The sequence below is a fragment of the Dendrobates tinctorius genome, unplaced genomic scaffold (assembly GCF_039654945.1).
Source record: "Dendrobates tinctorius isolate UK_male_01 unplaced genomic scaffold, ASM3965494v1 ptg000060l, whole genome shotgun sequence".
Taxonomy (NCBI): domain Eukaryota; kingdom Metazoa; phylum Chordata; class Amphibia; order Anura; family Dendrobatidae; genus Dendrobates; species Dendrobates tinctorius.
In genome coordinates this window covers 8,773,728-8,800,425 of record NW_027361728.1, presented here as the reverse complement: position 1 = coordinate 8,800,425, position 26,698 = coordinate 8,773,728, and the positions used below count along the sequence as shown (strand labels likewise).

The 26,698-nt window shown below is 43.9% G+C and overlaps 1 protein-coding gene across 1 annotated transcript in view; it reads left to right on the top strand.

The window, feature by feature from the left end:
- Window positions 1-26,698, top strand: part of ATP13A4 (ATPase 13A4) — a 176,116-nt gene that overhangs the window by 36,220 nt on the left and 113,198 nt on the right. The window contains exons 3-6 of the mRNA XM_073578661.1: window positions 8,193-8,327; window positions 24,734-24,804; window positions 24,880-24,960; window positions 25,408-25,477. Coding sequence (XP_073434762.1) covers window positions 8,193-8,327; window positions 24,734-24,804; window positions 24,880-24,960; window positions 25,408-25,477 — 357 coding nt within the window. The remainder of the gene's footprint in view (window positions 1-8,192; window positions 8,328-24,733; window positions 24,805-24,879; window positions 24,961-25,407; window positions 25,478-26,698) is intronic.

Sequence of the window (26,698 nt, the reverse complement as noted above, 5' to 3'; positions counted from 1 at the left end):
CATAAGGGAATAGATATATGATATGCTAAATGGAATCACATACAACAGTATTATTCATAGAGAAAAACAGAGTGATAAATTTAGTAGATTTAACCCCTCTCTGCCATCCGAAGTACAATTCCATCCATGTGCCCTGGGCCTGTCTGACCATAGACGGAATAGTACATCATAGCTATCGGCCGTGCACGCGGATGGCGTGCGGCCAATTGTGGCCGGGTGTCAGCTGATTCTCACAGCTGACAACCGGCACTAAGTGCCAGGAGCGGTCACAGACCACTCCCAGCACTTTAACCCCCAGAATACTGCGATCAAACGCGATTGTAGCATTCTGTTAGCAGTCAGAGGGCTGACAGCCACTCTGCCTTTGGATCAGAGACCCCACGGCGTGATGCGGGGTCTCGATCGCTGTCATGGTAACCCGATGTCGTTATGACGACTTCCGGATTTCCAGAGCTGAGAAACCTCCTGTCATGTGCAGTGCATGACCCATAGTGGGACTAAGTGTAAAACATAGAATGAAGTAAAAAAAAAAAATTAAATAATTGTTAAAATATTTTTTTTAAAAAATAATAAAAAAATCAATATTTAGTCTATCACTAAATAAATATTTGAATAAAAAAAATCTAAACAATAAAAGTACACATATTTAGTATCCCTGTCTCCGTAATTACCCGACCTATAAAACTATCCCACTAGTTAACCCCTTTAGTGAACACTGCAAAAAAAAAAACAAGGCAAAAACAATGCTTTATCATCATACCGGCAAACAAAAAGTGGAATAACACGCGATCAAAAAGACAGATATAAATAAACATGGTACCGCTGAAAATGTCATCTTGTCCCGCAAAAAAAAAACCCCCATACAGCTCCATCACCAGAAAAATCAAAAAGTTATAGCTCTTAGAATAAAGCGATGCAAAAATAATTATTTTTTATATAAAATAGTATTTATTGTATTTTAGCGCCAAAACATAAAAAAATATATACATGAGGTATCGCTGTCATCGTACTAACCCAAAGAATAAAACTGCCTTATCAATTTTACTACACGTGGAACTATATAAACGACCCCCCCAAAGAAATTCATGAATAGCTGGTTCTTGTTCATTCTGCCTCCCAAAAATCAGAATAAAAACCGATCAAAAAATGTCATGTGCCCGAAAATGACACCAATAGAAACATCAACTCGTCCCGCAAAAAACAAGACCTCACATGACTCTGTGGGCCAAAATATGGGAAAATTATAGCTCTCACAATGTGGTGATGCAAAAACTATTTTTTGCAATAAAAAGCTTCTTTTAGTGTGTGACAGCAGCCAAACAGAAAAACCGCCTCTTTCACACGTCCTGATATTTCCAGTACCGGAGATGTCAGTGTCCGTGTTTGTAATACTTGCGGCACACGTGTGGCATTCGTATGCCTCATCACTACCTCAAGGATGTGCGCAAAGGAAGAAGTCTCATAGTAAGCACTGCTCCCCGGCGCCGGGTGCTGAACATGGCTCTCATCATTCTCCCCTGCTCTGCCGTCGATCGGCACAATCAGGGGAGAATGATGAGAGCCGTGTTCAGCACCCGGCGCCGGGGAACAGCGCTTACTGTAATGCTGCTTTCTCGGCATCAATGCGTGTCACATGGATGACATCCATGTGTATTATGCGTATGTATGTGTGCTGGATGTTTTGTGGCTCGTGCTGACATTAAAAAATGGACATGTCAGCGTGTTTTGCCCACGGACACACGGTCCGTGGAAACACAATGACATGTGTACAGACCCATTGACTTGAATAAGCAAATAGAGCTCCGTTCCTCCCGAGTTTCTCCGCATAGCTGCCCAATGGTATAAAATTCTGTGACACACTCATGGTGTCAATATGATCACTGCACGCCTAGATAAATTCTTTGAGAGGTGTAATTCGTAAAATGGGGTCACTTATGTTGGGTTCTACTGTTTGTCATTGGCATCTCATGGGCTCTCCCAGTGGGTCATGGCACCTGCAAACCATAACAGTAAAATCTGGCGCTCCTTCCGTTCTGATCTCTGCCATGTGCCCAAACAGTGGTTTACTCCCACATAAGGAGTAACATAGTTCTCAGGACAAATTGCACAATAACTTTTGGGGTCCAATTTCTTCTGTTACTCTAGGAAAAATAAAAAAAATGGGGCAAAAAGATCATTTTTTATGGAAAAAATATGATTTTTTTTATTTTTACGTCTCTACGTTGTTAACTTCTGTAAAGCACTTGGGGGTTCAAAGTGCTCACCACAATCTAGATAAGCTAGGGGTTTAGTTTCCAAAATGGTGTCACTTGTGGGGGGTTTCTATTGTTTACGCACATCAGGGACTCTCCAAACGCGACATGGCGTCCGATCTTAATTCCAGCCAATTTTGCGTTGAAAAAAGTCAAACGGCACTCCTTCCCTTCTGAGCTCTGCCATGCGCCCAAACAGTGGTTTACCCCCACATATGGGATACCAGTGTACTCAGGACAAATCACACAACAACGTTTGGGGTGCAATTTCTCCTGTTACTTTTGGTAAAATAAAAAAAATTGGATCTGAAGTAAATTTTTTGTGAAAAAAAGTTAATTGTTCATTTTTTTTTAAACCATTCCAAAAATTCCTGTGAAGCACCTGAAGGGTTGATAAACTTCTTGAATGTGATTTTGAGCACCTTCAGGGGTGTAGTTTTTAGAATGGTGTCACTTTTGGTTTTTTTCTGTCATATAGACCCCTCAAAGTGACTTCAAATGTGATGTGGTCCCTAAAAAAAAAACCTATTGTAAAAATGAGAAGTCGCTGTTTAACTTTTAACCCTTATAACTTCCTAACAAAAAATTTTGGTTCCAAAATTGTGCTGATGTAAAGTAAACATGAGAAATGTTACTTATTAAATTTTTTATGTGACATATCTCTGTGATTTAAGGGCATGAAAATTCAAAGTTGAAAAATTTGCAAAATTTTCACTAAATTTCAGTTTTTTTCACAAATAAATGCAAGAAATATCAAAGAAATTTTACCACTTTCAAGAAGTACATTATGTTATGAGAAAATATTGTCAGAATCACATGGGATCCATAGAAGCATTCCAGAGTTATTACCTCATAAAGGGACAGTGGTCAGAATTGTGTAAATTGGCCTGGTCATTAATATGCAAACCACCCTTGGGGATAAAGGGGTTAATAAAGAATGTTTGACCCGCTCTTTAGTGGGCAATCACATGCAGATAGTAAATATGCAATAAGGCAAGGTTGCAAATATGGCATATATGGCGTTGTAATAAAGTCCATTCACACAGACTGATAGTACAATCATTATAGGCAGGTTTAAATTATATAAAGCAGGATTAAACATATGATACGTGTAGGATTATAGTAAATCCTTCATACATGATGTAAGGAAAAATCATTCATGTTACTATCTTGAAGCAGACTACTCCATCCCGATGAGTTTCCCCCCTCGTTAGTACAGTGAGGGGATCATCAGGGAAAGACAGCTGCCAATTTTAATGCATTATTATTATTATTATTTATTTATTTATATAGCACCATTGGTGCTGTACATGAGAAGGGGTTACATACAAAGTTATAGATATCGTTAACAGTAAGCAAATTTACAATGACAGACTGGTGCAGAGGAGAGAGGACCCTGTCCTTGTGGACTTACATTCTACGCATGTGTCTAATAGACTATTTTCATGCGTATGGGCCCCTGTGTGTGGTACTCCCTTTTTAAGATTGCCGCCGATCACAGAATAGAAGTCAACGCCACTGGTCAGGGTCAACGAGAAGTTATGTACATGCTGAGGTGGAACGCATACTGCACTCCATCATAAGCACGGCACCAGACCTCTGTGGCAGTTACAGGAGATGCATCTTCCACGTTGGTTTTGCTGGTTGTGCGCCACCCATGAGTACTACCACTGTGTAACACGCAGCCATCATGACATCATGAGGGCTTGTTTTGTAAGGGATAATGATCCCACCCACTTCGTGTAACGCAAATGCGTTCCAGACCAGCATGTTTACATCCCTTCCTCGTTTGTGAACACGTGCCCTCCACAGGTGTCCTCCTCAACAATTTAGGGCAGGAAAAACACTCTAAAATATGTCAGCATGAATTAGATGGAGTGCATGTGTGCCCCAAAGAGTTCAAACATAAGGGCTCATACTCACTTGCGAGAGACTCGCACGATTATCGTGCATGTCTCTCGCATGAAAACCTGGCGCTGCCGCCGGCACTGGGACGGAAGTGTGCGGCTGCATAGAAATGCATGTAGCCGCATGCTCCGGTCTGAATGCTGGCGGCAGTGCCAGGGTTTAATGCAAGAGACTCGCACGAGAATAGTGCGAGTCTCTTGCAAGTGAGTATGAGCCCTTAGGAGGTATGTCAGTGAGTCAATCTCCATCATAATAGATGAGTTCCTTTTTCACACTAAGTGGTCTGGAAGAAATAAAGGGGAGCCCATAAGGTGACAACCTCCGCTGGTAGGGAAACGGAGAATCATGCTCTCTCCCCTTGACCTATCTTTCATCATAAATATCTGTAATTAAGATGTGATTTTTTTACCTGATCTTGACCTGATTCTCTCATAGATATGTTTATATAGACTGAAGCTTTTTAGAGTTTATTAATAAAAGCTATATTTTAGAGGTTTGTTTCTTCCTTTGGTTCTTTCTATCATTACCACCAGGCAAAAAAGTGCTGGCTTGTGTCTAGTTCATTCTGTGTTATTGTGGTGTATACGTAATAAAAACATCATATTTTATTGAAATATTAAAACACAGTGCAAAAGAAAAAAGCTGGAAAAATGTTGAGGGACTGCAAGTCCATAGAAAATCTCACCACAGCACCATGGATTATAGCAATAATAAACCAAGAGTAAATTCAAATACCATATATTAATTAAACATATCACAGAATGATATGAATCAATAAAATCACATGGGGGAAGGAAAGTAAAGCAACAATATTTTTAGATTAACCCTGTACCCTCAAAAGGTGTACCTAAACTTAATGCCTAGCTGGCAAAACAATCCTATGTGAGCCCTATTGAAGGCGCTGACCCATATGAAGTAAGAGAAATTTAAAGAAAGGTAAGTAATAACATACCGGTATGTGCTGATGGAAACTCCTGGACGTACCTCTGCCCCGACGCACGTTTTGCACAGCTTCCTCATATGGGTTAGCGCCTTCAATAGGGTACAGGGTTAGAGATTTTCTATGGACTTGCAGTCCCTCAACATTTTTCCAGCATTTTTTCTTGTGCATTGTGTTTTAATATTTCAATAAAATATGATGTTTTTATTACGTATACACCATTGTGTGGTACCAATTTCTTGTACTTCCTTGATACCACAATAATATTGTTAGTATTCTGTTGTGTATTACCCATTTAAGGGATTCAATATTTGGGGCAATATTTGTGATTATATTCATTCTGTATTAGTAGCTGATATGTATTGTAGGTCTATCTAAAGGCCCCATAACACTAAGCGATCTCGCTAGCGAGATCGCTGATTTTGTGACACATCAGCGATCTCACCAGTGAGATCGCTGTGTGTGACGGGGATCAGCGACCGGCCCCCCTGCCAGTTATCATTGATCGTGCTCGAACGGCCTGGGCCGTTTTTCGATCGCTGGTCTCCCGCTGCCCAGCGCGCATCGCTGCGTGTGGCAGTGAGAGACCAGCGATCAGTGACGCTGGACGCTGGTTGCTAATGTAAACGTCGGGTATCCAGGAGCCGCGGCTCCTGGATACCCAACGTTTACATTAGAAACCAGCGTCCAGCGTCGCTGGTCCTGATCGCTGGGGCTGTATGTGACAGCTCACGAGCGATCAGCCTAATGATGTCCCAGCGATCCCATTATGTCGGATCGTTGGTGGGATCGCTGGGATATCGTTTAGTGTGACGGGGCCATAAGGCCATGTTCACACGCTCAGTATTTGGTCAGTATTTTACCTCAGTATTTGTAAGCCAAAACCAGGAGTGGGTGATAAATACAGAAGTGATGACGGGTTTCTATTATACTTTTCCTCTGATTGTTCCACTCCTGGTTTTGGTTTACAGATACTGAGGAAAAACACTGACCAAATACTGAAAGTGTGAATGTGGCTCAAGAGCCATATTAATAGTGAGTTGTTCTGTATCCTTACACCATTCAGGCGTACGTGAAAAATCACCAAGTCTCATCAGTGTTTTGGATATAGTTTTCAACAGTGTTTGATCAATTTATCAGTCTTTGCTATCATTTTTCCTTCAGTGATTTTCACAGATGAAAAAAAAAATTTCAAAGTTTCTTCTATGCCAGGGGTGCACAACATTTTTCGGACCAATGGTCCCAGTGTCATATTGGATCCATCCCGAGGCCGCAAAGAAATTCACAACACAATAATTTACTTACATGAATACATTACGAGAACTAAGTTTTTTTAGTATTACAGAACATGTAATCTTTGGCTTGTCCATGGGGACCATTCCCCACTGCGTCCTTGCCTCTTATGCGTGATACTCATAACAGCGTTGACAGCAGCAGTGTGATCAGGTCAACAGTGTGATCACGCTGCTGCACGGCAAGGCGGGGGCTGATGAGCGCTCCTCTGCACCTTTCCCGGCGCTCACGTACTTAAATATATTCATGTTTCCGCAAGCCGAATGCTGTGCAGGCCTATCCTATACATTACCCTGTTATTCACGTACAGCACACATATTGTAAACTGATACCATCCATGTACCGTCTGTGATTTTCACAGACCCATAAACTTGTTTAGGTAATTTTGATCCTTGACTTCAATGAAAAATGGACCTACAGTATATGGCCATGTTCATACATTCAGTATTTGTAAGCCAAAATCAGAAATGGGTGAAAAATGCATAAGTGGTGACGTGTTTCTATTAAGGTACACTCACATCTGTGTATAAAATCGCCGCGTGCAATGTGGGAAAAAAATCGCATTTCACTTGCAATAATGTTACTCAATGAGGCAGTGTTCATCTGCGAGTTTTTACTCACCAGGAATTGGGGAGAGGAAAAAATTGCAGCAAGCTGCATATGGCCGCGTAAAACGGCCGAGACTCACCATTGCAAGTCAGTTGGCGAGCGGAAAAGATCGAATGGCACACGGACCATACCCGCTGACATGAAGCCCAGGGGTTAGTAATGGAGAGGCATCAATCAGACACCCCGATTACACACACACACACACACACAAAGAAAAATCCTATAATTGTAAAAATCACTCCCGACCCTCTTTTACCCATTTAATACCTTTAAACATTTCAATAATCCAAAGTAGTTCACCGTAAATCCATCCCACAACAATCCCCAACTGGTCTACATCCAGATGGTGTGTTAGGCGGTGACATGAGTAAAGTGACCGTTCAGCACGCCAGCTGGAGCACACTGACAGTGGCACGTGAATCCAGCTGCTGTGACGACTGTTGATGTCATTAAGGTTATCGCAGTTCATAGACTATGAACTTCGTTAACTTAATGATGTCACCACTTGCAGCATGAGAAATTTTGTGCACTTCATATTTATCAACCTCTGTTAACCCATTTATGGCTGGATGATTTTTTTTTTCATTTTTGTGCTTTTATATTCTTGTCACAATTTGATTAATGATTAAATAACTGATTCTGTATTGACATTTTCCGAGACCTATAAGTTTTTACGTTTACATCAGTGAGCAACCTCTGTGAATTGAGCTATCATTTTTACTGATTCCATTTTGGGGTACATATGAAGTTAATATTCTTTTATTGACTTTTTTGGGGAGCAGTATAGCAATTCTGGTGTTTCTGTTGGTGGTGTTTCTGATCTCTTAATGGAGTGGGTGGTGGAAGGTGTATGTGTGGAGGTTGTGGGAAGGGGCGATAGGCACCCGTATGAGCATACAGGTAATTTACAATCGTTAAATGTTGCCCTCTGAGATTGACGGAAATATTTAAATGGATAAACAGTGATCAGACCTACCAGTAGCTCCAGTTGTTGGTATTAGCATCAGGAGCTGGCTGTATAATACAGCTAACAATTGGAAGTATGGAGCCAGCTTAGCTACTCAGCCCATACCATGTATCAGCACTCACCATATGACATACTAAATTTCTTGTTTTTCAGATGTTATTTGTGATGTGTTTTGTACTGGGTGAAATGATTCTTTTAATTTTCTATTGCTGTATTTCTGCAGGATGCTTTCAAAGAACATACATGGAAAAAAGTGCTCTCAATTCAGCTATCTGCCTCAGAATATAAGTCTTTCAGTGCTGTGACTCATGATGTGGATTCAGTCATTAATAAGGCGGTGATTAAACCTAACCTACTGGTAAGTTTGAGACAATTCTTGGAATCCTGTAGCATAGAAATTACCTACATAAAACTATATGTTCTGATTGACCTGACATTTCTGACACCACTTCAAGTTCAAATGTTATTATTTTTTTAAGAGGACCAGAAAGTCAAGACTCGAGTGGGCTAAAGAAGTACAAAAATTGGATCACGGAGCAGTGGAAAAACATTCCCTGGTCAGATGAATCCAGACTTATGTTCCACCATGCTGATGGGATGCTCAGAATTTGGTGAAAACACTATAAATCGATGAACCCTTCATGTCAGTTCCATTTTCTTGACACACACTTGTGGATGGACAGCTAGACAGTATGGCTTACTTGAGTATTATGGCTGCAAAAGTTCTTCCCTTCATGGCAACTATTTTTCTATGGGAGAAGGGCACTTGCAGTAGAACAATGCGCTATACCATAAGGGTCATACAGTCATGAATTAGTTTCAGGAACAAGTAGCCAGGTCAAAAGTGGCCAGTTTTTGTTCCTGCTGCTCCCATGAGTATACATTTAAAAAACAAAACAAAAAAAACCCAGCCATCTATTTTTAAATGCAAATTTTTATGGTAATTACCAAGGCAAGGAGGTATTTCTCACAGGGTAGTAATACAGAGCAACCTAAAGACATGCCCCAGAGGATCCTCTTGTAAAGCCTATGAAAGTTAGCTCTAAATCAAAAGGCCTGTATCTCTGGACCTGTATGACTGATTTTAAAAAAGTATACTCAGGGGAGCAAGGAAATAAAATGAGTCAACTGTACGCTGGCTGGCCCCAATTGGACAGGTCAGCCAAAGGTGTCAGTCCTGTCAGATGTCAGTGGAATGTCAGTCAGATGTCAGTCTTAGCCTTCCTAATAGCATTAACCATAGCAAAGTCTGAGTTGGTGGTGGCAATTTTGTGAAGCAGAAGGATGGACGACAGAATAGAGGAATGGCAGTATGAGGAGGCCATCAAACTTGTTGAATAGTCAAATCTTCAATTCTGAATGGAGGATGGTTGATGTTTTACTTTGAAACACTGTAGTGTTTAAGAGAAAGATATAGTTAAAAGTCTGCCTGGCATTTAGGTAACTAGGCCAAAAGGAATCACCCCCGCCAACTTTTCACCACTGGCTCAGTAAAAGTGACAGATCACTCTGACACACATAGAGAGAGAGACTTGTGAGTTTAGGTGAGCAGTTGGGGACAAGCCCCAGGGGACCTATTTCTTGGACTAGTCACATTCTCCTTGGCCATATCTTCAACTCTTCTATACAGCGCAGCATTGTAGAGCAGAATATGGATGTTCAGAATGCGGGAACCAGTCTCTACTCCATGCTTCCTGTGGTCAGACCACATGAATCAGCTTTAAACAGCAAAACGTTAATAAAAGCACTCAGCAGTGTATGGATAATTACCACTCATACTGTTTGCATTGCTCATGGGTTGTCTCTGGGCTCATGTGGGTGTTTGTGATGTAAATTTGTGGGCTTCTGCAGACCTAGAACTGAGCCTGTTTCCTAGAATTTGCATTTGCAGTAAATGACGATACATAGAGTCCGCATCGGTGTTCTGACTGTTCAGGGCCTACAATAAAGCTTTGGGGACAGAATAATTCTATCTTTTTCTTTACACAGAGTTTCTTGTGTTCAGCTTTGTTCTGATGTACAATAAAAAGAATAATAAGTGTGTGAACAGGAACTAGATAACATGTAGGTTAACCCTATTAGACATGAGTGATTAGGGGTAACTAAGTATGTGTAAATGTAAAGATCTGCTTCCTAATTTACACATTCATTTGTTTATAACCACTTGTAAATGATAAAAGACCACAGGAAAAACTCTGTAGCTTGTATTTAACTTGTACAGTCAAGAAAATTTAACTTGTATTGCTCATTTATTGTATACAATTGCTGCCGATGTTGTTTTTTTAAAAATCGATCCACAATTGAAAATTAACTTCTTCTTTGCTACAAGCAAAATGAACATAAACTCTGCTATAGCTAAATAAGTAAAAAGCAAAAGTGCATTTAAATAACACAGGGATCTTAGTAACACTGCAACTATGTAGGTACACTCATAGTCAAAATTGTTGGTACCCCTCGTTTAATGACAGAAAAACCCACAATGGTGACAGAAATAACTTGAATCTGCCAAAAGTAATACATCAAAAATCTATGATAATGAATAAATTAAAGTCAGACATTACTTTTCAACCATGCTTCTACAGAATTAAAAAAAAATTAAAACTCATGAAATAGGCCTGGTCAGAAATGATGGTACCCTTAACTTAATATTTTGTTGCACAACCTTTTGAGGCAATCACTGCAATCAAACGATTCCTGTAGCTGTCATTGAGAATTCTGCACCTCTCGACAGGTATTTTGGCCCACTCCTCAAGAGCAAACTGCTCCAGTTGTCTCGTGTTTTAGGCTAAGTGCACACGTACCGGAACTCTCGCGGAAATTCCCGCGAGAATTCCGGAATTCCATTCCACGGGAAAATCGCATTTTAAATTCCCGCGGAAAAACTAGCATTTTGCAAGCGTATTTAGCTTGCAAAATGCTAGCGTTTTCCAAGCGATCTGTAGCATCGCTTGGAGAACTGATTGACAGGTTGGTCACACTCGTCAAACATAGTGTTTGACGAGTGTGACCAACTTTTTACTACTGAGGCCGCCTATGCAGCATCAATAGTAAAAGATAAAATGTAAAAAAAAATAAAAAATGGTGTTATTCTTACCTTCCGACGTCCCGCGCAGGCGTTCCCTGTAATCCTTTGCAAAAATGCCCGCGATGACGTCCATTCTCGCGGGATCGCGATGTCTCACGGTAATTCGCGATGACGTCGCACGAATGACCGCGAGAACGGACGCCATCGCGGGCATTTTCGCAAAGGATTACTGGGAACGGGAGCGTGGAGAGAGGCGGGAATGCTGCGCGGGACGCCGGAAGGTGAGAATAACAATATTTTTTATTTTAAAATTCTATTTTTTTCAGGGATATGGTACCCAAAGCCCGGAGGACAGTCTCCTCTCCTCCGGACCGTGGGTACCATCCGCAATTGTTCTGCTTACTTTCCGCATGTTGTGCACAGCCACATGCGGAAAGTAAGCGGAACAATGCATTCCTATGGGTGCGGGATCGCCGCGATTCCGCAAATTAATGAGCATGCTGCGTTTTTTACCGCAAAGCGAATCCGCCGCGGTAAAAACCGCAGCATTAGCACAGCATTGCGGAATCCCATAGGAATACATGGGGTGCTTATTTGTCGCGTTTTCGCGGCAAAATTGCGCGGTTAAAACCGCCGTGGAAACGCGAAAAAAACGCCACGTGTGAACTCAGCCTAAAGGTTGCATTTCTGTCCAGGCCTATTTCATGAGTTTTTTATTTTAAAAAAAAATTCTGTGGAAGCATGGTTGAGAAGCAATGTCTGACTTTAATTTGTTCATTTTGATAGATTTTTGATTTATTATTACTTTTGTCAGATTCAAGTTATTTCTGTCACCATTGTGGGTTTTTCTGTAATTAAACAAGGGGTACCAACAATTTTGACCACGTGTATATCTGGTTCTGAAACTACAGTTTGGGTATTAAGTATGCTGTGGTTTAGAAGTGAAATACAAGGACAGACTTTATGAAACTTATCAAGTCTACTACATCTCCCTAGTATCTATCGTTTTTTATCCATTTGTACAGCGTTTTTTCCGAGCGGACATGGAACAAAAACGCTATGGAATCCTTATGCAAGCTAATTCAATGACAATCCTGAAGTGTTGTGCACATGATCAGTAATTTTCCTTAAGTATTTGCAATGCATTTGTTTCTGCAGCATTTTTCACCCATTGACTTCAATTGAGTCAGTCAAATCCGCAGCAAATATGCAGGTATACAAATGTCTGCGGATTTGCTGAGTTTTTGTTTTGAATTTTACCAGCTTCCTATGATTTTACAGACACGGTAGTTCTTATCGGCGGTAACGCTATCCCCTGTAAGACCGTCGGTCAGAGCGCTGCGGGGTAACGCTGTTAGATGTTAGCGTGACCCCGCAGCTGTAACTGTGACCCTCGGTAATGCTACCACAGTCTGTTGGTTAGAGCTCTGTGGGATCATGCTGGCAGATGTCAGAGTGACCCTGCAGCTGTGCCTGTGACCCGCAGTGGTAACGTGTGGTAAAAAGCTTACTGCAGGTAAGCAGGCGTGGGTCAATGAGACTAATGCTCCCATCGGGCTACATCTGCTGACACTAATAACAGTGACAGCAGATGCCACTGACGGGAGAGGTAGTTTCATCAGCCAGTGCCTGTGCTCACAGTTAAAAAAACAAAAACAAAAAGCAAACATACACATTCACATAAAAATAAAAGCCCATTATACTCACCTTAACGCCCAATCCCCGATGCCCTCATCTCCTAGAAATAATGTAAAATAATAAACCAACATATACTCACCTGTCCACCATAGTCCAGGTAATCCCAATTATCCCACAGCAATCTCACGTGTAGAACAGTCACATCGGGAGATGTGACTGCTCTCCCTGGCTGCAGGCAATACACTAACAGGAGGTAATCTCTCCACAATGTATCACTGAGCTGCCGTGAAAGAGTTCACAGAAGGTCGTCAGCTCCAGTACTCTCACTTACTACGTGAGCAATTACTTCCTGTCAGTGTATCACCAGCTGTCTTTGAGAGCAGTCACATCACTGATGTGACTGCTCTCAAAGTGATCAGGATCGTTGTGGGACATTATGGATTATCTTCTCTGCGGACATGTGATGAATATTGTGGTTTATTATTTTATTTTTGTTGCAGGAGACATTGCATTTGGTGGATTAGGCGTTCAGTAAGTAAGGTTTAATTAAGATTCATTAAAGAGGTCTGTGTCATTATTTCAAATAAAGGACTTTATTCTGGGTGTCTGTGTTTTTATACAATATCACTATGGGGTAATTAATGGATTGGTGTCTTATAGAAACCTCTCCATTACTAACCTGTGGAATTGATGTCACCTGACAATACAAAGGTGACATCAACCCCACAAATATGAGCCCCACTTGCCACCACTACAGAGCAAGGCTAAGTGCCAGATTTGGCACATCTTATAGACACACCTTTTCTGGAGCAGGTGAGATGATGTTTTTAGTCTGGGAGGGGTCAATATCCATGGCCCATTCCTAGGCTATTAATATCAAACCACAGCTGTCTGCCTAGCCTTTGATGGTTAGATTTTATAGTGGGACCCGATGTCAATTTTTTCTGGGGTCCTCCTGTAAACTAACCAGTAAAGCCTAAGCAAACCGCTGTGAGCTGATATTACCAGTGTTAGGCGTCGGATTCCTGGCACTGCACAGCGGGAATCCAGAGCCAGACATCCTGCGGTCTCCCATGCTCCTCCGACCGCTCGGACTCCTGCTCAGCAATCTCGGCGAACCAGGCATTCCCCGCAGACTCGTTCTGTGAGCCTGGATGTTGCTGCCACCTCTGGTGCAGCAATGATAACGCAACCTGCTTTGCAGGGAACTGCTCTAGAGGCTAAGTCCTCGCGCCGTGCGACTGGGCATGCCCGCAACTTGTCCTCTCAGTGGAGAGCAGGGGTCACATGTGAAGGTCCTATGTCGGATCTGATTGGTCCTTCCTATAGTACTGGAAGGTCCCGGAAGCACATGGCTATAAAAAGCCTGCATGGCGGCTCGGCCATGCGCTAGTGTAGCATATTATGCTGTGTGTGTATGGTGATGGATGCATGGACTGGTGTCTGACTTATTATGAAACCCCTTCCCTCGGATATTACGAATGGTGACAGTATGTTGGGTTAGTCAGCTCCAGATTGTGGCAGGCTACACGCCACTGAGCCTTCCTCACCTACACTAGCGTCCGTCGGTGCCCGGCTCCTCCGGCATCGTCGCTTAGCGGCTTCAGTTACGGCCGCGCTGCAGTAGTAGCAGCTTTTGGTGTTCGCTGCTGCGACGCCACACGCCGGCTGACCTGTGCAGCTAACAGGTTCAGCCTTTACGTCTAGTTCATACTTTGGCGTCTCTGTGACTAAACAGAGTCCGCTCTCAGGCTCTCGGGTGACGTTAACCCGAGCGCTGTATCGCACTTCTAGCGTATCTGCCATCGTCCAGCAGCGGTCTTGTCATCTACCGCACGGTGGACCCCGGGCGGCGAACGCACCTTCCATTATTTATATCTGGTGCGTTCCGCCGACCCTAACATTACACTAGCGCCAGGGTCTGGCTGGCAATGGCAGACGTGCAGCAGCTGCAGCGCTACATTCGGCAGCTGGAGAGCAGGTTGGCGGCTATTGAGAGCACCAACTCAGCTGCGAATGCTGCGCTAGCTGCTGCTCAGACAGTCGCTGAGGCTGTCTCATGTGCGCCCACACTTTTGCCCCTGCCGACAATGTCTCGCCTCCCGCTCCCCGATAAGTTTTCGGGTGATAGTGCCTCCTGTAGGGGATTCGTTAGTCAGTGCTCCATCCAGCTGGAGTTGCTGGCTGCACGGTTCCCTACGGAGCGGGCTAAGGTGGGATTTATTGTCTCTCTGTTGTCTGGCCGGGCATTACAGTGGGCCACGCCATTGTGGGAACGTGGTGATCCCATGGTACAGGGGGCTGCTCAGTTCCTCGCGGCTCTGAAGCAAGTCTTCTTGGGACCACGGGTCACCCACGATACGGCTCTCCAACTGTTATCTTTAACACAAGGGTCACTTTCGGTTAGCCATCATGCTGTCCAGTTTCGGACACTGGCTTCCGAGTTAGAGTGGCCGGACAAAGTGTTGGTCCCGGTGTTTTGGAGAGGCCTGGCTGAGCACGTAAAAGATGCTCTAGCTACTAGGGAGATTCCCACCAGTTTGGAGGAGTTGATCGCCGTTTCCACCCGCATTGATCTCCGCTACACGGAGCGCGGGTTGGAACGAGCGCAATCCAAACGTAGGGTTAATTTGGCTCCCACCTTTACTGAGCCGCTGAAATTTCCCGCACAGGAGCACCTCTCCTCTGAGCCTATGGAGGTGTCTCGCACCGGCACTAAGTTGCGTCCGATGCGAACCTCTGTGCGCTGTTATCAGTGCCGACAGTTGGGCCACTCGGCTGGCACATGCCCTCAGCGGCCGAAAAGACGACCACGTTCAGTGGCCATAGGTGGTGGTCAATCCAAAGTGGGACCCTTTTCACCCAAACCGGTGTTCCGGGGTACATTAGATAGTGGGTCCTCCTCCTGGGAGGCAGAGGTCACCCTTGATTCCGGGGCCGAGGGGAACTTTATGTCCTCGACTTTTGCCCAGAGACACGCTATCCCTCTGGTGATACTCCCCCAACCTCTGACCATCAGGGTGGTAAATGGGGCACCGTTACCATCTCAGGTGACCCATCAGACAGCCCCACTCGGACTCTCTATTTCACCCTCACATCGGGAGACTCTGTCCCTGCTAATTATGCCCAATGGCATCGATCAGGTGCTCCTCGGAGTTCCCTGGCTTCGTTGCCACTCCCCGCATATTGACTGGGCTTCAGGGAGGATTCTGGGCTGGGGCAAGGACTGTGAGGGAAGGTGCCTGAGGGGCAGCGTTCAGGTGGCTTCCACAGAAGTGCCTGCGGATCTCTCCTCGCTCCCCAAACCCTACCACCATTACGCGGACGTCTTCTCTAAGAAGTCTGCGGAGACGCTCCCACCGCACCGTTCCTATGATTGCCCGATTGATCTCCTGCCAGGCACAGAGCCTCCCCGAGGCTGTGTTTACCCTTTATCACTCCCTGAGACGGAGGCTATGTCCCAGTATATCCGGGAGAACCTGGCTAGGGGTTTCATCAGAAAATCGGTGTCACCGGCTGGTGCCGGGTTCTTCTTCGTACAGAAGAAGAACGGAGAGCTACGCCCCTGCATCGACTACCGAGGTCTCAATGCTATCACGGTTAAAAACAAATACCCCCTACCGTTGATCTCGGAGTTATTTGACAGGTTGCGGGGGGCCCGGATCTTTACTAAACTAAATCTGCGGGGTGCATACAACCTGATCCGCATTCGCGAAGGAGACGAATGGAAGACAGCTTTTAATACCAGGGATGGCCATTACGAATACCTGGTTATGCCCTTTGGCCTTTGTAATGCCCCAGCTGTCTTCCAAGATTTTGTCAACGACGTCTTCCGCGACATGCTCTCTACCTCGGTGGTGGTCTATCTGGATGACATACTCATCTTTTCGCCAGATTTGACCACCCACCGGAGAGACGTCTGCAGGGTCTTTGACCGTCTGCGGGCGAACTCGTTATTTGCCAAGCTGGAGAAGTGCCAGTTTGAGCAGGAGTCCTTGCCGTTCCTGGGCTATATCATCTCGGCCCTGGGGCTGGCCATGGATCCGGCCAAACTACAAGTGGTAATGGACTGGCAGGAACCCCATTCCCTCAAAGCGGTGCAGCGCTTTTTGGGGTTCGTGAATTACTACCGCCAGTTCATACCACACTTTTCCACACTGGTGGCTCCTTTGGTTGCTCTCACCAAGAAAGGAGCTAACCCCAATGCTTGGTCAGAACATGTCTCCAAGGCCTTCTCGGCTATAAAATCACATTTTGCTGGCGCTCCCATATTACATCGTCCCGATGTGGATAAGCCATTTATCCTTGAGGTAGACGCTTCTTCCGTCGGTGCAGGAGCAGTCCTTTATCAAAAGGATGCTCAAGGTCGGAAGCACCCCTGCTTCTTCTATTCCAAGACCTTCTCACCGGCGGAGAAAAATTACTCCATCGGCGACAGGGAGCTGCTAGCCATGAAGTTGGCTTTTTCTGAATGGAGACATCTCCTGGAGGGAGCTCGGTTTCCCTTTCTGGTATATACGGACCATAAAAACCTGGTCTATCTACAGACGGCCCAACGCCTGAATTCCCGTCAGGCCAGGTGGTCGCTCTTCTTCTCACGATTCCGCTTCACCCTCCACTACCTCTCTGGAGAGAAGAACGTCCGTGCGGATGCTCTCTCACGTTCAGTGGTCTCAGCGGAGGAAGGAGAAGCTGAGCCTCGGTTAATTCTCCCGCCGGAGAGTTTTACGACCGTGGCTCCAGTTGCGCTCGAGTCGGTACCACCGGGCAAGACCTTGGTGCCTCCACAGCTACGGCCGGAGGTCCTCGCCACATGCCTCCTGAGTGGGTGGCCATTTTGGTAAAAAACGGACCACCGAACTCCTGGCAAGGTCATATTGGTGGCCACATATGGCTCGAGATGTCAAGGAGTACGTGCAGGCATGTGTTTCGTGTGCTCGGAACAGACCCTCTAGACAGAGGCCGGCGGGGCTGTTGTTTCCCCTGCCAGTGGCGGATAGACCATGGGAGATGGTTGGCATGGACTTCATAGTTGGCCTGCCCAAGTCTGGTGGCAGTACGGTCATCTGGGTGGTCACCGACCATTTTTCCAAAATGGTGCATCTGGTGCCACTCGCACGCCTGCCTTCCGCTCGAGGTCTGGCCACCTTGTTCATTAAACACGTATTCCGTCTACATGGCATGCCGGACAAAATCGTGAGTGACCGTGGTCCCCAGTTTGCGTCTCGGTTTTGGAGGGAGCTCTGCAGTTTACTCAGCATCGAGCTAAATCTATCCTCCGCTTACCATCCCGAGACGAATGGCTTGGTCGAGAGAGCCAATCAGACCTTGGTCACCTATTTACGACATTTTGTCTCTGCCAGGCAGGATGACTGGGCATCCTTGCTACCTTGGGCAGAATTTGCCCTAAACAATGCGGTGGCTGATTCCACTGGTCAGACGCCCTTTCTCCTAAACTATGGCCAACATCCACGTGTCCCTGTCCCGATGCCAGTGTCCTCCACTGACTCCAGGGTGGCAGACTGGGCAGTGGAGGCCCGGGACATTTGGGATCGCACTCAGGATGCTATCCGGGCATCTAAAGAAAGGATGAGGGCGTCCGCCGACATGCATCGGCGGCCTGCGCCAAGCTTCTCCCCTGGCGACATGGTATGGCTCTCCACCCGAAACATTAAACTGCGGGTTGAGTCTCCCAAGTTCGCACCGCGATACATTGGACCATTCAAGGTCCTCGAGCGACTTAGCTCGGTGGTCTACCGCCTGGCTCTACCTCCACATTTGGCCATTTCGGACGTGTTCCATGTGTCCCTCCTCAAACCAGTTCACATGGTCCGGTTTTCTGAGTCATCTGCCGGGTCATCAGACTTATCGTCTGATGAGTTTGAGGTTAACGCCATCGTGGGGCGCAGGTTTGTCCGTGGCAAAAAATTTTATTTGGTGGACTGGAAGGGTCATGGGCCCGAGGCTCGGACCTGGGAGCCGGTGGAAAATATTCACGCACCGCTCCTGATCGCGGCCTTTGAGCGCAGTGAGGCTCAGAGGGGGGGGGCCCTAGGAGGGGGGGTAATGTTAGGCGTCGGATTCCTGGCACTGCACAGCGGGAATCCAGAGCCAGACATCCTGCGGTCTCCCATGCTCCTCCGACCGCTCGGACTCCTGCTCAGCAATCTCGGCGAACCAGGCATTCCCCGCAGACTCGTTCTGTGAGCCTGGATGTTGCTGCCACCTCTGGTGCAGCAATGATAACGCAACCTGCTTTGCAGGGAACTGCTCTAGAGGCTAAGTCCTCGCGCCGTGCGACTGGGCATGCCCGCAACTTGTCCTCTCAGTGGAGAGCAGGGGTCACATGTGAAGGTCCTATGTCGGATCTGATTGGTCCTTCCTATAGTACTGGAAGGTCCCGGAAGCGCATGGCTATAAAAAGCCTGCATGGCGGCTCGGCCATGCGCTAGTGTAGCATATTATGCTGTGTGTGTATGGTGATGGATGCATGGACTGGTGTCTGACTTATTATGAAACCCCTTCCCTCGGATATTACGAATGGTGACAGTATGTTGGGTTAGTCAGCTCCAGATTGTGGCAGGCTACACGCCACTGAGCCTTCCTCACCTACACTAGCGTCCGTCGGTGCCCGGCTCCTCCGGCATCGTCGCTTAGCGGCTTCAGTTACGGCCGCGCTGCAGTAGTAGCAGCTTTTGGTGTTCGCTGCTGCGACGCCACACGCCGGCTGACCTGTGCAGCTAACAGGTTCAGCCTTTACGTCTAGTTCATACTTTGGCGTCTCTGTGACTAAACAGAGTCCGCTCTCAGGCTCTCGGGTGACGTTAACCCGAGCGCTGTATCGCACTTCTAGCGTATCTGCCATCGTCCAGCAGCGGTCTTGTCATCTACCGCACGGTGGACCCCGGGCGGCGAACGCACCTTCCATTATTTATATCTGGTGCCTTCCGCCGACCCTAACAACCAGCCTGGGAACCTTTATGACTATTGACTCCTTCCCAGAATATTAACATCAGGCCTCAGCTGTCTGCTTTCCCTTTGCTGGTTATTAAAATTACGCGGGAGTCCACGCAATTTTTTCATTTTTTGTTTTCTTTAAAATTAACAGTTGCTGTCTGATTACAGCCTATCCACAAATATAAAGTGCAAAAAATACTGGGTACTACACACAACAATTAACAACCACCTCTATTCACCCCCATGTTATGTGCCGGTAATTAAAATCATGAATACAATATAAAGAAAGGTGCAAGGACAAAGAAGAGGGAATAAATCCCACCTCATGTGACAATACAAACAGCAATATGACCAGATGTTAATGAATTTTATATTCAATTAGTGCTATAAAAATTCACAAGGAGCCTATGACAGCCACCAAACAAGCAAAAATAAATGTGCACACCTGAAATGAATTAACAAACTCACAGAGTCCCACAAGCTCTTAACATGGAAAAGCAATGACCCATATTATTAACACCAATGCCACCATGGCCTAACGAGGTCATAGGGGAGAGTGCAGGGTGAATAAACCATGTAATAATGAAAACGCTGTATAATATCTGTAAAGAACGCGCTGCCGTGTCACATGAAGGGTGTACCTCTGCCCTGACGCACGTTTAGCTTTTTCGGGTGGCCTGTCGGGACAGGGGGCATCCGGGTTTAAATGCCACATGTAACCAATAGTGAGTGAAGGGGGGCGGAGAACTAGTGCTGCGTAATGAAATCAAAAGTGCATGCGCCCGCCATCTTGTTACACTACATAGACGCCAAAGTGGTCTATTGTGCATGTCCCCGCCATCTTGCGATACCCACATGAGGACTACACTCACTGGCCACTTTATTAGGTACACCTGTCCAACTGTGTGTTAAGACTTAATTTCTAATCAGCCAATCACATGGCGGCAACTCAGTGCATTTAGGCATGTAGACATGGTCAAGACAATCTCCTGCAGTTCAAACCGAGCATCAGTATGGGGAAGAAAGGTGATTTGAGTGCCTTTGAACGTGGCATGATTGTTGGTGCCAGAAGGGCTGGTCTGAGAATTTCAGAAACTGCTGATCTACTGGGATTTTCACGCACAACCATCTCTAGGGTTTACAGAGAATGGTCCGAAAAAGAAAAAAAATCCAGTGAGCGGCAGTTCTGTGGCCGGAAATGCCATGTTGATGCCAGAGGTCAGAGGAGAATGGGCTGACTGGTTCGAGCTGATAGAAAGGCAACAGTGACTCAAATTGCCACCCGTTACAACCAAGGTAGGCAGAAGAGCATCTCTGAACGCACAGTGCGTCGAACTTTGAGGCAGATGGGCTACAGCAGCAGAAGACCACACTGGGTACCACTCCTCTCAGCTAAGAACAGGAAACTGAGGCTACAATTTGCACAAGCTCATCGAAATTGGACAGTAGAAGATTGGAAAAACGTTGCCTGGTCTGATGAGTCTCGATTTCTGCTGCGACATTCGGATGGTAGGGTCAGAATTTGGCGTAAACAACATGAAAGCATGGATCCATCCTGCCTTGTATCAACGGTTCAGGCTGGTGGTGGTGGTGTCATGGTGTGGGGAATTTTATCTGGGCACTCTTTGGGCCCCTTGGTACCAATTGAGCATCGTTGCAACGCCACAGCCTACCTGAGTATTGTTGCTGACCATGTCCATCCCTTTATGACCACAATGTACCCAACATCTGATGGCTACTTTCAGCAGGATAATGCGCCATGTCATAAAGCTCGAATCATCTCAGATTGGTTTCTTGAACATGACAATGAGTTTACTGTACTCAAATGGCCTCCTCAGTCACCAGATCTCAATCCAATAGAGCATCTTTGGGATGTGGTGGAACGGGAGATTCGCATCAGGGATGTGCAGCCGACAAATCTGCGCCAACTGTGTGATGCCATCATGTCAATATGGTCCAAAATCTCTGAGGAATGCTTCCAGCACCTTGTTGAATCTCTGCCACGAAGAATTGAGGCAGTTCTGAAGGCAAAAGGGGGTCCAACCCCTTACTAGCATGGTGTACCTAATAAAGTGGCCAGTGAGTGTATATTGTAATGGAATAGTGTGCTTTATATCCACCATTTTATTATACCCAATCAAGGCTTATGTACATACTGTATCTGCCTTTCAATTCTATTCCCACATTAAGATGAACTGGTAAATTAGTGCTGTATTATGAAATCAATGGCACATGCGTCCGCCATCTTGTTACACCATATAAGGTTAATGTCAAGGTAGTCTAATGCGCATGTGCCCGCCATCTTAGTATACCCACATGAGGACTATATCGTAATAGAATAATGCGCTTTGTGCCCCCAATTTTATTATACTCAAACAAGGTGTATGTACACACCTGCTATCCAATTAAATTCCCACATTACAGGTAAACCATAATTAAATAAAGCCATTAAGCCACAGTTGTCAATTATGTTGAAAATAACGGCGATGGAAATGACATTGTGTTATACTTACATGTAAATGCCATATTCCAATATACAATAAGAGCATTATAATCATACATGTAATTTAATTTATGGCGCATCTGTCCACACGGTGCTGTAGCCAGCAACTTGAATTACATATTAATGCAATAAACCTCATGAAAAAGAAACATATTGAAAAATCACATATAATGTGATTAATTTTAAGCCTCTGATACAATATATAAATATGACACAACTACAATTTAATGTCACCAGTCAAATATGGCGCATATAAAGAGAAATCAATTCTCAATTAATTAAGTCTTAAAAACCTCTGGTCTCGTGACCGACGACCGCCGTTAAAAAGACTAGAGGGTGAAAATCTAATTATATGCGTACCGACCTGGTGACATTTTGAGGCAAGTATACAAATACTACCAACATGAAAACATATATACACTACATATTAATATTAACCAATATACCACTAATATAGTGAAAGTGTATGAAAATTAATTAAATATATACACAATACATAATAATGATAACAAATACCCACTAATAAAGTGAAAGAGCAATAAAAAATTGGAATAAATTAGAATACAAATAATTAAATTACAGAGATACTGATAAACAATGCACAAATTTCCAATATAAATATCATAGTGAAGAGCATATGAATAAAATGTGCAAATATATCAATAAAATTACAAAAATACAAAAAGTGACCATTGTTTTAATATCAATGATGTGATCAGATGTGAACAAAATGATAAAATAGTGATAAATATTTCATGTCGCATAAAAATTCCTTATGAAATTAATAGGTTTTAATGGTATGCACATTTCAAGTATTGCACTGCCCCGTAGAGCCTCAAAATATTGTAGTTCTGGTAGTTCATAATGACCCCAATCCTCACCAAAATTGGAAAAGTGAAATGAAGACTAGGATAAAATAACACGCCCCTACACGCCTCCCGAAGAAGCGAAAGCGAAGCGCGCGTCGGGGCAGAGGAACACCCTTCATGTGACACGGCAGCGCGGTCTTTACAGGTATTATTCAACGTTTTCATTATTACATGGTTTATTTACCCTGCACTCTCCCCTATAACCTTGTTAGGCCTCGGTGGCATTGGTGTTAATAATAATCCAATTTAATTGGATAGCAGGTGTGTACATACACCTTGTTTGAGTATAATAAAATTGGGGGCACAAAGCGCATTATTCTATTACAATATAGTCCTCATGTGAGTATAGTAAGATGGCGGGCACATGCGCATTAGACTACCTTGACATTAACCTTATATGGTGTAACAAGATGGCGGACGCATGTGCCATTGATTTCATAATATAGCACTAGTTTACCAGTTCATCTTAATGTGGGAATAGAATTGAATGGCAGATGTGTATATACGCCTTGTTTGGTTATATTAAAATGGTGGATATAAAGCACACTGTTCCATTACAATATAGTCCTCATGTGGGTATAGCAAGATGGTGGGCACATGCGCAATAGACCACTTTGGCATCTATGTGGTGTAACAAGATGGTGGGCGCATGCGCTTTTGATTTCATGATGCAGCACTAGTTCTCCGCTCCCTTTCACTCACTATTGGTTACATGTGGCATTTAAACCCGGATGCACCCTGTCCCGACTCGCCTCCCAAAGAAGCAAAAGTGAAAGACGCGTCAGGGCAGAGGGACAACCTTCATGTGACACGGCAGCGCAGTCTTTACAGGTACTAAACAGCGATTTTCATTATTACATGGTTTATTCACCCTGCACTGTCCCCTATGACCTCGTTAGGCCACGGTGGCATTGGTGTTAATAATATGGGTCATTGCTTTTCCATGTTAAAAACTAGTTTTTGATTCCTCTGGGACTGTGAGTTTGTTAATAAATTTCAGGTGTGCACATTTATTTTTGCTTGTTTGGTGGCTGTCACAGGCTCCTTGTCAATTTTTGTAGCACTAATTGAATCTAAAATTCATTAACATCTGGTCATATTGCTGTTTGGATTGTCACATGAGGTGAGATTTATTCCCTCTTCTTTGTCCTTGCACCTTTCTTTATATTGTACTCATGATTTTATTTATGTTTCAACAAAATTATGTTTTTATTTAATCATTGATTGTACTTTACTTTGTTCACCGGCACATAACATAGGGGTGAATAGAGGTGGTGGTTACAGCCTATGTACGTTGTTCGTTCTGTTAACGCTCCTACATAGGCTGCTGACAATGTGTGTGGTTTTTTGTTTGTTTGGCTGACACCTTTTCATTACTAAGCCTAGAGCTAGTTGTCAGTGACAGCTGCTGACAGCAAGCCCTACTACTGCATCAGCATGAAAAAGGTGGTGTTGAACCAAGAAATTACATCGCAAATTTTTTTTCTTTAAACATCATTAATTTAGCTCCAAAAAAACATTAATTGCTGAATAAAACGCATGCAAAAAAAAACAAAAACATGGCAAAAATGCAACAAAATCTCGGCAAAAATGCAAGGTTTTTCTGCAGCGTTTTTCCTGCCAAGAGATACAGAAACCTTGCAGAAATTTCTGGAAGCAAAAACTCAACGTGCACACATAGCCTTAAGCTGGACCCACAAAGGTTTATATTGCTTTATTCAAAGAGTACATGGACAAAAATTATGTTTCATCATTGTATGTTTTTTCAATAGGTCCGATACATACGAGTGCAGAAAATTCGATACATATGGGATGATGATAGGAATCAGTTTACCAAGTCTGGGTATGATTTTGGAAAGTATTTTCCATCTAAATGTATTATAGTCATACTATTATATTTGAAATATTTGTGTTCCAGAATCTTGGAAGATCATTACACATGTGTATCCATACATGACAATTTTGGGAATGGTTTTTTGAAAGAGGAGCAGGATGTCAGGTAAGCATTGACCCCAGAAAGTCCAATTAGTCAGAAAAGACCTTGTGATACAGGAAGCTTTCAGCTTTTGCTTTTTTATGCTCTTCGCTATTAGGGTTTCAGGCAAGGTTTTCTGTGTTGTCGAAACCAACAGTAGCACTATCTAGCCTCATTGATGTCAATATGATATGTTGGACTATGGGCACTGTTCACATTAGTGTTACCTCTTTTTGAACTGAAAATGTCTATCTCAACATAGAGTAAAGGGAAACTATTTCCAGTGAAGAACTGTTGGGAGTATTTTTGTATTCTTTTTCTATGATACAGTCTTGTCCCCTATTCTTGATAGATATGGCCTTGATTAACTATGACAACTTTTTAACCATTTACTGTTTGCATAATGTGCATATACTTGAATGTAGCAAGGCTATACAATTAAACACAACCTGAAAATTTGTGTCATTACAGGAGGCTTATCTGTGGGCCCAACGTAATAGATGTTGGAATTACTCCAATATGGAAATTACTTTTTAAAGAGGTAAGATTATAATTAATAACCTTTAATAAGAGCAGACACTTTCCGAACCTAAACCCATAATTATCATGGGTGTTTGCATATTCCTCCCATTCTCTAGCATGCTTAAGCAGTGAAAAATCATCAGCCTTGACAAAAAAATATTCAGAATTGAGAGTCCTCAGTGGTTGATACCTTTTAATGGCTAACTGAAAAGATGGTAACACATTGCAAGCTTTCGAGACTACTCGGGTCTCTTCATCAGGCATAGACTAATACAAAATCTGAAGAGTCACATATTTATGCACAATACAGCACAGAAAAAATACAATAGATGAGACAAGTGACGTGAAGCAGAATTATGATTATGGGAGAAGGAAAAACATAAATATTGGACCAGTTCATAGATAAGGAGTCCGAATGTTTTATTGTCCTCTGATTGGAACCGCGCAGTTGGGCAAAGCATACTGTGCGTGCGCGAGCCAAGAATGCTTAGCGCACGCGCGAAATATGGCGGACACCTACTCCTATTCATGAAAAAACTGCGGACGGAGTCCAAGGATGGGGAGGTGGCAAAGATCGGAAACACCGCCCATCTGACCGGACAGAACTCATTGAAATAGCCCGCCAAAAGTAGGTGACAGATTCCCTTTAAGCATTTAATCTGTCTTAGAGTATGTTCACACAAGGTTTTATTACATGGATTAAAGTGCTGCACTATCCACATGAAACACAGCTTCAAATATTATTAGAATTTTATTGGATATCAATGGGAAAACATATCTGTAGTACACATGGGGCTGCTTTATCCATTTGGCACTTTCTCTTTGGAAAATGAAACAACATGTCGGTTCTTGAAGCATTTTGGTTGCAAGGAAAGCTCCAATTTTGGCCACTGACTCAATAGGAGTATGTCCACATGGAATTTTTGATGAGGATTTTTCTTTCTAAAAATTTCTGGTCCAAAAACTGTATCCTAAAAAATACATAAATTCATATTTCTTTTACATTTTTTTCTGCATGGGACATTTTGCTAAACTACAATATTAGACATTCATATAGAACATACCCTTTTTCCATGAGATTCTGTCCTCCTTCTCTCCTGCTCCTTTTCAAAAAGCATCTAGAAGATGCCGTAAAAAGATGCTATACTAAGAATATTTATATGATCAAAGTTCACTTCTGTGGTTACATTATTGCTATAAGAAAAGTTATAGTCTTCTTATGATATAAACTGGATGTTAT